This window comes from Aptenodytes forsteri, unplaced genomic scaffold (genome assembly GCF_000699145.1).
Source record: "Aptenodytes forsteri isolate BGI_AS27 unplaced genomic scaffold, ASM69914v1 Scaffold229, whole genome shotgun sequence".
Classification (NCBI taxonomy): Eukaryota; Metazoa; Chordata; class Aves; order Sphenisciformes; family Spheniscidae; genus Aptenodytes; species Aptenodytes forsteri.
The window spans coordinates 5866888-5879562 of record NW_008795863.1 but is presented as its reverse complement, the minus strand read 5'-3'; the positions used below and the strand labels follow the sequence as shown (position 1 = coordinate 5879562).

At 37.5% G+C, this 12675-nt stretch overlaps 1 protein-coding gene across 1 annotated transcript; it reads right to left on the bottom strand.

Moving 5' to 3' along the window:
* Positions 1 to 9746: 9746 nt before the first annotated feature.
* On the bottom strand, positions 9747 to 11634 carry ZBTB14 (zinc finger and BTB domain containing 14). Its single transcript, XM_009284110.2, has 2 exons — positions 11561 to 11634; positions 9747 to 11098 (listed from the first exon to the last, which is right to left on the bottom strand). The coding sequence occupies exons 1-2, from the start codon at positions 11561 to 11563 to the stop codon at positions 9755 to 9757; spliced, it is 1347 nt and encodes a 448-aa protein (XP_009282385.1). The 5' UTR covers positions 11564 to 11634; the 3' UTR covers positions 9747 to 9754.
* Between the last annotated feature and the right edge of the window lie 1041 nt (positions 11635 to 12675).

Sequence of the window (12675 nt, the reverse complement as noted above, 5' to 3'; positions counted from 1 at the left end):
ACTTTACTCAACTTAACTTTGAAAAAAAAAAAAAAAAAAAAAAAAAAGCTGAAATATAAAATAAGGTATTTTGTAAAAAGAAAATACTCAAATGTTGTTACTTCAGATGGGAAAAAAAAAATCTTGTTAAAAGTAAAGCACAGAAAACTATGAGACATATCAGAGAACAGAACTCATTTCCAGGGAATAACTTTTCACTGAAAGAAGGCAACTCTCGACAAAGAATGCCTTCCGCAGCCCCAGCTACACAAATTAAGAACTACATTGAAAACTCCTTAATCTGAAGTACCAAATGGAAGTGTAAAAGTACCTACAATTTTTATATTCAGGCCTTCAAATGGATTCATATTTATACCTGGAAAGAAATCAAAATCAATCATCCTAAAAACTTACCACAGAAGCCCAAACTAGAAAGGCAGAAAAAAACATTAACATGAAATCAGTCTAGCTGACATCACCTAATGAAATACAGAATCTATCCCTATACTTTGGATTTATATTATTTGCAATAACTAAAAAGATTGTTTGATGATTTTTACACAGTAAGTGATCTAAAATAGACCTAAATAAGCATGAAGTGAATATTATCTACTTCTAATACTTGTAAACATTGACCTATGCGGCAAAAATATAATTTTTCATCCTTTTGGGGTTCCAGTTTTGTCCTTCAGTGAATTAAATGTCTATTGTCCTTTATAACTATTCTTTTCTCCTTAACCTGAGCAATTTGTCACAATTCAAGGCTTTGTAGGATTGTTGGATGAGAGGCAAACAGGGTCAGATTAATTTAAATAATAAAAAAGAGAGAAAAGAAAACCCCCCACAACTTCAAACCCCAAATTCTGTTCTCCTGAAAAAGCAGAAATGAAGCACAGATATCTCCCTCTTCAAAAGCCTGCAGCCAGTGGTTGTTGCAAAGGAGTTATGTCTGGTCCTTCCTGTTGCCTGGCTGCTTCTCACAAACACTTTGCAACAAGTGCTGTGTTTCATCACCTTATATTTAATGTGATGCCAAAGTTGGGCAAGTCCTGCTCCATTCGTTCTCCTAACTCTAGCTACGTGCTCCTGCCACTTACCTTGGATCAAATCTAATGGATTGGTTCGACAAGGTAGGTCAACCTAAAACTAACTCACTGAAGCACTGAATTGCTTTGTTATAGACGCTCACTCGACTGGCTTATCCTAAAGCCACAAAAGCCATTAAATCTGAGGCAAACAATACAGAGGAAACGGGTGCAAAAGGTAACGGCAAGAGAGGAAAGGAGAGAACGGGATTACCTCTTTTAGCAACAATTTGCAGTTTTACTACAGCAGGCGAAACAGAAAGCTGCAGTTCCACAATAGCCAAAGTCGATCTAAATTGGGGCTGCTCTTCCACTGACCCTAGCACTGAGGCAATCACGTGGGGCTGCTACGAAGGTTAAGAAAAAAATGCCTCAAAACCGTTATTAGTTTTCAGGCGCTTTGGCTCTCCATGAAGTGGTTCACTGAGACGTTGCATGAGTGCTACTGCAGGCAAAACAACAACAATAAATTGCAGCAACCACAACTTTGGTTGTCTTAAATCACCATGGATCTGATGCCTTGACCTTGTTTAGCTTTTCCCTTAACTTGCAAACAGGGAAACATCTCATGATTTAGCCGTGCCTTGGACATGAAGCCTACTGCCTTGGTGCATTACTTCTCTCTTTTTGTTATCACCTAGGATAGACAAATAGGTTTGAGTTAAAAAGAGTGCTAAGCCTGTTCCTGTGTTCTAAGAACACTGAGAACAGATCATCTTTGGATCAAAGCCGACAGCCATTAGTTTGGTAACAAAATAGCACATACTATCCAGCATATTAACTAGTAATCAAGGTATTAGCTCTACCATAGCTCCATGCGTAGTAAATTCTACACAGAGAAATAGGTGAAATTCTTTTCAGCTTCACTTGAACCTCTCCACCCTGAAGTGTCTTCAAAAAGAAAGAATTCAACAAGAATAAAAGAACATAACTTAGGAATGAGATTTGTCCAGACAAGACAAACTTTAAGGGGGTGACTATATAAGACAGAGTGAGCTGTCACTCATTTCACCACAGATGAAATGAGAAGGTCCTGCTCCTTCCTTTTCCCTGTTTACGCTCATCCCTGCTCCTGCCTGAGTACCTTCATCACTTACCTTGCATTGACACAGAAGTTCACCAGGCACCTTTGTGAGCAGGAAAGGAGCGGAGAAACCTTCATCACTTACCTTGCATTGACACAGGAAGTTCACCAGGCACCTTTGTGGAACAAGACTCACCCTTCCAGCAGAATTAAGCTTTACCATACAAAGTCTACTTTGCTATGCCTTTAGAAGACTGTATTCTCAAAAAACAAGCTTTATAGCAGAACAGAAACAAATTAAAAAAAAAAATGCTTAAGTTTTGAAATAAACATAGAGAAACATTGCATTGTAAACTCTTTCTACACAGAAGCAGCAACTTTCTATTAACTTTACATCTTTGCAAAGTAATCCAATCAAATCCTACAAGCTTTATAGCAGAACAGAAACAAATTAAAAAAAAATGCTTAAGTTGTGAAATAAACATAGAGAAACACTGCATTGTAAACTCTTTCCACACAGAAGCAGCAACTTTCCATTCACTTTACATCTTTGCAAAGTAATCCAACCAAATCCTATTGCCATCTGAGAAAACATTCCTTAATGTCCTAAGCAGATCTCATGAAAACTTCAGTTATTTTGTAACAGGAAATGGGGGAATGATAATGGGCTTATTTGGGATATAAAGAAGATGGATCCCCTAGTGTAAAGAAAAAAGGGTTAAATGCTGCTTAGATGTACACAGTCAGTATAACTAGATATTTCTTGTGTAATAGAGCTGTATGAACAGATACTTCAGGGCTTTCACACCCAGGAAAAATAAATCTATACGCTGATTCTGTATGTTGGATGTTAAGGTAATGAAAACAAATCAACAAATTATCACCTGAGGCCACTGACTTCTTAAGCAAGTGAAAACATGTTCTTAAATATAATGTACCCTAAATACATTAAAAAAAAATTTGCATGTAATTTGTGTTAGTTTAATAAATGCAATTTTTAGAACATTTTTCACAGTATGTTCTTGCTTTTACTCCAACTCTTCTCCCTAACTTTGCCCATGCAACCTTAAACACAACAGAAACATGTAAAAAAGCTTTGACAGTATGCAAAATAGAACGAAATAATATCTTTAAAGACATAGTCCTGAAAACTCTACTCTATAAACCCCAGTTATGCTGATGACGAGTAAAAAACAGCCATAAATCATCCGCAGATAACTGATAGCTTCCCTTGAAGAGGAACTCCTGCCTGAAGTTACACAGTACCTTGTGTCAGTACCATTTCCAATTTCGAGAGTAGAAAGAAATGAGTTTTTGATCTCGGAGTGGAGTTCTACCATTCTACATCCTCTTGTCTGAGCAATCTGCAATGCCACGACAGTGGTTTGTTCCTGCAAGCACTGCTTGCGGTACCCTCGACCCTGAAAAAAATGGGTCTTTATTAGCAAAGAATGAAAACCTAGAATATTTTTGTCTTTAAAAATATTCTAAAGATTGAGCTTTCCCGCAGCTAAGTTGCTTGCAGATGCAGATTACTCATATTAAAAGTATAAATAGGTCATCGGGGGGAGGTCAGAAAACTACAAATGCAAGAACTGTGGGGTATGTTTTGTTGTTGTTGTTGGTGTTATTGTTTTTAACAGAATGGTTTTGCATCAGAAAATACACTGTTCTAAAACAGAACAGTGCTTTGATGTTTTGGTGGAAAAAAGTTGAAATTATCAATTTTCATAATTCTCATGATTTTATGATTCCATAAAGACAAACTATAATCAATGCATTATTTCCATTAATTTCTTTTACTTCTGCATTAAAATACAGCTTTAAACCTATTTATATGCATAATATGTAATAGGTAGTTATTGTCTTATGTACTTATTCAAAATGGCTCAGTATTATTAAAAGAAAATACATTTGGAATTTCCATTCAGTAAGAATTTCAATTTCTTGTCAGTACCACTCATTTTATAAATTTGTGTTCTTTCAAGAACTACAGACTTAAAAAAAAAAATATATATATATATATATATACAGGAAGGAATATGGGATACAGGTATCCGAAAGTTCTGCTTCGGCCATGCTTTTTGACATCCATATGCCAAACAGGTCAGACAGGGAACAACTTTATTCATATGGTCTACATGTGTTTCAAGTTTACCTATAAAAAATTAGATGCTTAGCTACATATTATTAAAAAACAGTAAGACTTCAAAAGTCCATTTCTATTTTAAAGAGCTCTTAACACAATAACTCTAGTTCTGTCTATATTGGAACCGCTGAAGTTCATAAAATTTCAGGGTTCTGTAGATATCCAAAGGAGCAGGGCCTGCAAATAAAAAAAATAATATAAAGGGACAGTGGAGAGAAATACATTGAAAAACATATCAATATTGTATAAATCACTATTTTTAGCTATCCTATTATTTCAGAGTTCTTGTATTACATTTAAAAATCATTCCTGAGAAGAGATGTCTCGACTCTTATGACACCTATTTAACAAAATCTATTCATGGAAATCCTCCATCTGTTCTGAAATGAGTAAGAATGTTATTATAATTGTTTTAGATCTATATGGAGACAAATGACAGGCCAGCTGCTGTAATGGAATTTTTAATGAAACATGCACGTTTCTGGCTGATTGGGCCTACTACTGTGATCTATGGATTAGCTGTTTGAAAGAGATCAAAATTCCTTAGGTCTGTCTTTACCTTCTAGGTAGAATTATCCTACTCTGTACTGATGTGTAAATGTTTACATTCGGAAAAGTCGGATGTTGTTAGCGGTAGATGTACTTTGTTTCAGAAATGCTTTGTCTCTTCTGTAAGACAGAGGTGTCTAAATTGATAAAAGACTTAAGAACAGATAATCTGTCCCTAAAAATATACTCTACGCTCAGGGTAGACTTGCTGGTATCATCTGATATTTTATTCTATATCTCACCCAACTATTAATTTAAATATCCTTACTCACTGGAATCACAAACGCAATCTCTAGATTAGAAAATTAGGGCCTGATCTTCAAAAGAACTCCAGTTTGGGTACCTAAATGGCAAGATTTTGAGGAGTATTTAGTAGTCTGCTGCTTACATGAAATAGAAGCTGAACTCCTCAAAATCTTGCTACTTAAGTCAGCATTTTCTTTCACACAACAACCTTTAAAACTCTGATCTCCAGGCCTAAACCTTTTTCAAAGGTTAGAGCAGAAAAATGAAAACAGAAGTACTCAACTGTGAATTGCTTCATCTTCTAGTATTTGTTTAAATATTGATAAGAAGGGTGTGCAGAAGAGGGGGTGGGGAGTGGAGAAGGGCTAGAAGGTATTCTTTCCTGAACTTCTGCAGTTTCCAAACTGAGTTGTGCCAAATAACCAGCAGCATACCCATGGCTAACACCATTTGGATCAGAAATTAATCAGATACCAGAGTTCAAAATGTGTTCTCTTTGTTCCTTTTTCCCTTTACAAAAAAATCACCTTATTTTTAAGAACACACAGTTAAGATCACAAAACAGCGAAGTTCTTATTTCAAATATTTCTTTTCACTCTAAGTTATTTAGCCTTTTAAAACACAAAGCCTTTCAACTAAATGGTTATACTTCCTTAATATTTAGACCTTTTTGCATCTGAGAAGGCTTTGGTTTGGCATCTCAACTGGTGTTGACCATATAGGCCCATTTGGGTCACCAGAAGAACCTCATTTCACATCAAGTGACATGTTGCTGCATTATATACATGTAAGCTCTGGTCACACAAACACCCGTTCATATACCTAATGCCAATACACGGAGAGTTCCACTGAAGCCGCTTAGTCACCTAACATCGTAACATGGACAGACGTTCAGTATAAGCCAAAAAAGTAACCGAGTTTTTGCTATCCTATGTATATTAAAGACGTAACTGACTCCTATTTCACAAACCGTAGACGGAGAAGTGTACGTTTAGGACTAATTCCATGCATGATATTCTTGCTACTTAATTCTGAGAAAAATAATTCATATCTGATGTTATTTTAGCCATCTATGTTTCTGTAGCATTCTGTCATTCCTGCACGCACACCAATTAGCTAATTTGCCCGCTGTTGGAAACCTTGTTAGGAATATTAGGCTAGTCTGGCCCCAATAAAGTCAACAGCAAAATTCCCATTAATTGGACAGAATCTCACCCACTGTCTCATAAGCTCTGAAAGAAGTTGCCATCCTTGTAAAAGCAAAAATAAAAATTTGCCCATTCCTCGATCAACACAGCTCGTAGCTTATGGTTTATCAAGCTGGAAAACCTCTGTGGCTTGGAGCTGACAACTCCTGCTTCTGTACATGGCATCTTCCAGCACAGACAGGAGAGAGCTGGGAGCAGTGGCGTCTTAAGATGCAGACAGGTTTACCTGAACTTCACAGACAGACCCCCATAACGTATATGCTAACATCCCCTCAGAATGTGCACAATGAACAGGATTAATTTAGAACACGTTAACAATAATGTACAGCTAAGGTTACCTCCACACTGCCTTTCTGAAACCTTTTCCAAAACTTTAAGCTTAAGTATTCTAGGCCTTCTCCCCGTCTTGAATAAAAACAATTGGGAAGGGCAGAAAAAATTATCTATTGGCTTTCAAAAAAAGAAGAAATAAGGTGAGTTCACATCCTCAAAACAGATAGCGGTAGTAGAAATTGCCAATAAAATTCTCAACTTCACAAAAATAACTGAGTCTTTGCCTTCTTGATCAGTATTGTAGTCGTTGTTCTCAGGAACATACAGCAGCCTTCTGACTCTTAAGCAGCTAAAAACTAGCAAGAGGCCGAGGCCCATTTCAAAACCTTTGACATGGGAGCAACTCCACTGGTTACACTGAATTTGTTCCCATGACAGACTGTTAAGACCAAGTCTCATGTAAGGTGTTTATGCCTGTCCAGGGAACGTGCAACAATAGCATTTGTTCCTGCCTCTGCACACTTTTGTATAGGAGTATGTATAATATCAATCTGTGCCAGTTTTAAAAACCTGCAAACACCATGCAACCCTTATAGCTGTAACCTTGTATAACTCTTACAGCTCTAAGCTTTAACATAGCAGAATTTACTCTGATGTAAAACACAGCTATCACACTTTCAGTTTTGTGTCTTTCAATGCAAGCCCGCTTTTCTGTAACAATTTCAAATTCACAGCCTGACCGTTTGTGCTCAAATGTCAGAGCGCAATTCTCTAACTGTAAGCCTTGAGCTCTGTCTTTCCGTTCAAGCGTCTGCTGTCCCAGTGAGCTCCATTTTCATTTATTACTTTCCAAAAAAACCAATGAGGCTCTTCTGGAGAGGTTATTTAGCTTATCCCTCAGCTCCAAGGCAGAATTAACTATATTTAAACCATTCCTAACAGATGTTAGGATTCTTGAATATCGCCACTAGTGGAGATTGCAGTGCCTCCCCAGGCATTCTGTTCTAATACTTCATTATTCAACCCTTCAAAAGTTTTTCCTAATGTCTAATGTAAATGTTCACTGCTGTAATTTAAGCTCATTACTTCTTGCACTCTTCATAGGAGACCTAGAGAAAATTTACTTTCTTCATCTTTTACGCTTTTGAACTCTTATCACAACGGATCTGTTTTGTACAGACTTATCAACCCCAATTTTATCATCTAAGAAAAAGTGAACACAATTCTAGATAAGAAAACATAGCAAGACTAATATATTTAGAAAAAAAAAGTAGATCCCATTTTGGACCTACTATCTTTATATCTATGATCATATACAGTAAAACATTTTAACAATGGTCATTTATCATGTTCCTCAAGAGAACCAATAAAATGCAATGAATACACATCCTCTGATGTTGCACAGATACAAAATGTATAGTTTGTTTACAAACTGATATTACTGAATGTAAAATGAAGCACATTTTAAAAAAATATATTGGTAAAGGTCCAAAGTTTACATTTGCTAAAATATTAAGTTCATGTTTTATTTACAGACCAGCTTTCAAACAATTATTGGCATTTTAAGACAACTGCTTAACCTGATGAGTACATGAATAAAATAAAGCTGTAAAAAAACCCAACCAAACAAAAAAACAATAATCAAAGTTCCATATAACAGTTCCAAAAACGCTATTTTCAATTTCTATTTAGAAAAGCAAGATGTGATCTACCACACAGTAACTTACCAGAAACTGGTCTAACACTTTCATATGCTATAGGTATCGCAAGTGACCAATGTTATCCAACCACGTGCCCAAGAGTGCGGTTTTTTTCCCATTCCAACTTCAAATGAAGTTTTGACAACAGTTGTAGTATTTACAAATTTAAAATAAAGGCTCAATATCCCTTTGGATTACATTACCACTATTATTGTGTCTTCTCTTGTTGACTACACGTAGCAGACTGCAATCCAAAGACCACGTATTTTGTTGACTCTGTGAGTTAACAGTTAAATTAGCAGCATCTGCCCCAGCTTGTCTGAAAAAAAAAATAGGCAACTCTAAGTAACAGACTATTCGTGAACACTGATTCTGGATCAATTATGACTGAAATCACTCACTGAAGTCTCCCTCTTGCCGACAGGTGGTGTGTCAGAAGGCGGAAGTTTTTAAACTTGAACAGGACCTATTAGCTGGTGTGACCAGCCACGACACAAAACCCAGGCTGAACACTGCGGGCAGGTATGCGATAGCCCATGGCTGTGCTCTGCAGCTCCGGAGGTCTGGCAGTGACACCCGGCCACTCGCCAGTGCAGCTAATCCTCCTGTGCTGCCAGAAACACTCCTTTGCCTTAACCGTGCTAGGTTAGGTGAACTGAAAAAACTACAGCCTCAGGCTGTATTAGCTTTAACTAATTTCTGCTGGGTCCGAGTAAGGAAAATATCTCCTTCTCCGTGCTGCACCCTTTTTCCTTTGTGGCTCTCTCCCATCTCCAGGGGCCTGCGTAAGAGTGAACGTAGAAACAAACGAGGCAGACCCGTTTGCCCACAGAAGGGACTGGTGAATGCCACAACCCTTCTGCATTGCCAGCGAGGACCACTGTGAATAACGCAGTTTTTTCAGGAAAGCAAGTATTTCATTAAACTTGCCACCTTGATTAAAATAAGAGGATATCTGAGGGAATGGAATAAGAAGCAATTTCATTTTGATCACCGTGCCCCCTTACACTCTGTTGTACCAACCTCTAGCACCTACATCAGGTGAAAAAAGGAGGAATTAAAAAGCTTAGGGAATCAACGTCTGTTTCTCAAAAACTGTAGGTATAACACTTTCAAAATTATGAAAAACAAGTATTTCCTTTCCATGGTTGTTATTTTCTGAGATCTCAGTGTTTTTAAAACATAACTCACTGATTTCGATGTCTACATCGTATGCAAGTATTCCATACTGGATGAAACAAAACATCAGCCGGTGATGATCCCTGTTTTATAGAGAACTTGATCATATTCTCAAATTAAATCAGGTATTAGTGCATTACACTGCTAATGACAACAAAACTGTTTCATATTCTAAGAATACCCATCTCTGAAATGTTTTAAAATACCTAACCAAGCAATGCTATGTGTTCCTATGTAGCATTCAAATCCTCTAAAAATATGTTTTCTTGAAAAGATAATTCTCAGTCTAAACGTATACCAACAATAGATTTTGTTCAATTTAATTTCTTATATTATTTCTGATAAAGTTTCTGCTTTAGTTTTTAACTACAAGCTATAGTTTCTAATTGCTGCTCCGCTTCAGCAGCCATAGCTGCTGCCTGTAACTGTTCTGTTTCACTCTGGATAGAATTGGCTGTAGTAACTTGTTTTCTTTCACTGTGCATATTGTTCTCATGCCTTTTTAGATCAGATGCTTTAGCAAATGCCTTAGTGCAGGAACTGCAGACAAAAGGTTTCTCTCCTCGGTGTCTTCTTTCATGGTCTTTGAGGTGGGACTTGTGCTTGAAAGCTTTATCACACATATGGCATGCAAATGGCCTCTCATTACTGTGAACTCTTTCATGCTTTTTTAGATCTGGTGCACGAATAAAAGACTTTCCGCATACCTCGCAACTGTAAGGCTTGTAACCTGTGTGTATTTTCAAGTGCTCTTTCAAATGAGCTTGCGTGGTAAAGCCCTTTGTACACATTTCACAAACAAACGGTCTATCAGCAGTGTGTAGCTTTTCGTGTTTCCTCAATCGCGCTTCATCAGAAAAGGTCTTACCACAAGCCTGACATACAATGTGTTCCCTGTGACCGTAAAGCAAATACTCAAACTTCATATCCCCGGCTGCTGTGGTCCAGCCTGGTGTCTGCTCGTCTTTCACTTCACTTATGCCATCATTAAAAGTCAAAGCCTGAGGGGTCTGAGATCCTAAGTCTTTTGATTCGGTTGTTTCCATAGGCTCTACTTCTTGGCCATAGCAGTTTACTTTTCGAACCTCTTCACTTCCCAACTCTTTCAGAATCGCCTCTTGCACTCTCAGGGTAGTGGTAGGTGATTTTCCATCTTCCTGACTTGGGGGAGTTCCTTCCACCGTCACATCTGATGGACTATCATCGTGATCACCAATTTCTTCCACCTCATCATCTTGGGTATCGTTGGGTTCCCCCATAGGACGGTTTATTTTTAGACAGTACTTGCTCTTGGACTGCGTGGTTTCTTCAGGACTAGATACATCACGTTTTTGAGAGCAGAGTTTATCCAGAAATCGAATACCAAGGATCTGGCCTGAAGACATCATCAAATTTACATCCTCCTTCTTAACAGAAATCTTCGCAGTATACATGTAATTGAGAACTTCCTCAAAAATATCAGAACGAAGAAAATCTATTTCTATTACCGATGAACTATCAACTTCCAGTTTTTTGAAAAGCTTTTTGAAGTAGGTACTGCAGGCAGCAAGCACGCACCTATGTGCTCTGAATTTAACATCTTCAACCACGATAGCTATGTCACAAAATTCTCCTTCCAAACGTTGTTCATTTAATGTTTTCAGGAACACAGTTTTGTGATCGTTGTCATTATATTTAATGGTTTCAGACATACTGATGAAAAACTCCTGTAAAATAACAAGGGAAAGTTTTGTAATTTTTATTAAGTAGTCTAAGTCATAAAATCCCAACAGCCGATGTCATTTACACACTAAAAGAATTGCCAAATAAATTTTTTTGCTTAATATGACTTTCAGATTATAAAAGCATTACTCTTAAACTTCTTTTAAAATTATGAATACATAAATGTATGTCTTTCCCTAGGTTATACACTGTACAGGACACACAGTGATTTATAAAGGATACTTTTTTGTAGCAATATATTAATTTATTCAAATATTTATTGATTCAGTTACCCCAAACTGGAAACTTTCTCTGCAAAGTTGCAATTCCCAGTAAATGTATGATCCAACTGCAGTAGAAGTCATTCCTCTAGCTAAAGAATATGCCAATACTAAAAAATGTATAAGAAATATTCTAAATGTGTCAGCATAACAAACTAAATGTGAAATATCAAATATAAGCCTTACCATGAACAATGCAGGAAATTTTCTGAACAAATGATTATTAAATATTTGACAGATGATTAACCCTTACAATGGGCCACCTTCAGCCTGAAAGACAGGAAGACAATAGTATTTTAAGAAATGATAAAATCTATTCCAAAAATTGTTTTAAATTTGTGTGTTAAAACACAGGATTTTCAATTATTTAAAATTATACAAAATGCACTGTTAAAATACCCAGTTATTTTGACTGATTCTACAGATGACTGCATAAATTGGTCCGACAGTGCTGTTGTCATAAACCATGTGTTTACCTTCCTCTGGCTACTTCAATTCCCCGACTCCACTTCCCTGCTACTTACTTTGCACTACATCTCAAAGTCTGAAAAGCCTCTACAGGAATCAACAGCGTTAACCCAGTAACAACCCCTCAAAAAGGCGATTAGTCTTCTGCCGAATTGGTGTGCTGAGCAGGCCTAGCGGAGGTTCTGGCAAGCAGAGCAAGCATCCCAAAGGACAGCAGGCTGGGCTGTGGATGGATGCGCATCCAGGACCAGGGAAAGAGACACCAAGGATACCAGATCTCCAAACAATGAAGATACTCGAACAGCAGAAGGATAATGCAAAACGCATAATTTAAATTATTCAACCCCAATCTCCCACTGGCATCTCATTGTGACAGAAGCAGGAAATGCAGCGGAGAGGAGGGAAATTTAATATTTTGTTCAGAACAAAACCCCCAACACCTGGCACAGAGCTACTGGGAACTCCTTTCCTAAATTCTAATTTATCCTTGACCATATACGAAACGGAAGCAGATGACAGGCATGCAACTTCCACTCTTGCCGCCGGGTGTTTAACATGGTATGGGAACACTGGGCTCCCTACAAATACCTTTTCAGGTCCGGCACCTCAGCATATAGTGCCACTGGCCACAAAAAAAACCTGAGGAAAGCCAAAATTCTTTCCTTGGTCCTAAATAATCAGATGTCAAGATAGCCAGATAGGAAGTATATAAATATTTGAAATACACAAAAGAAAACAAAACCCAAGAAACACTGTGTGTATTTGCCTGGGCCGTCTGGGTCTACCGCCCCAGGAAAAGGTATCAATCGGGCTCGGAAGAGGGCAGGACAAAG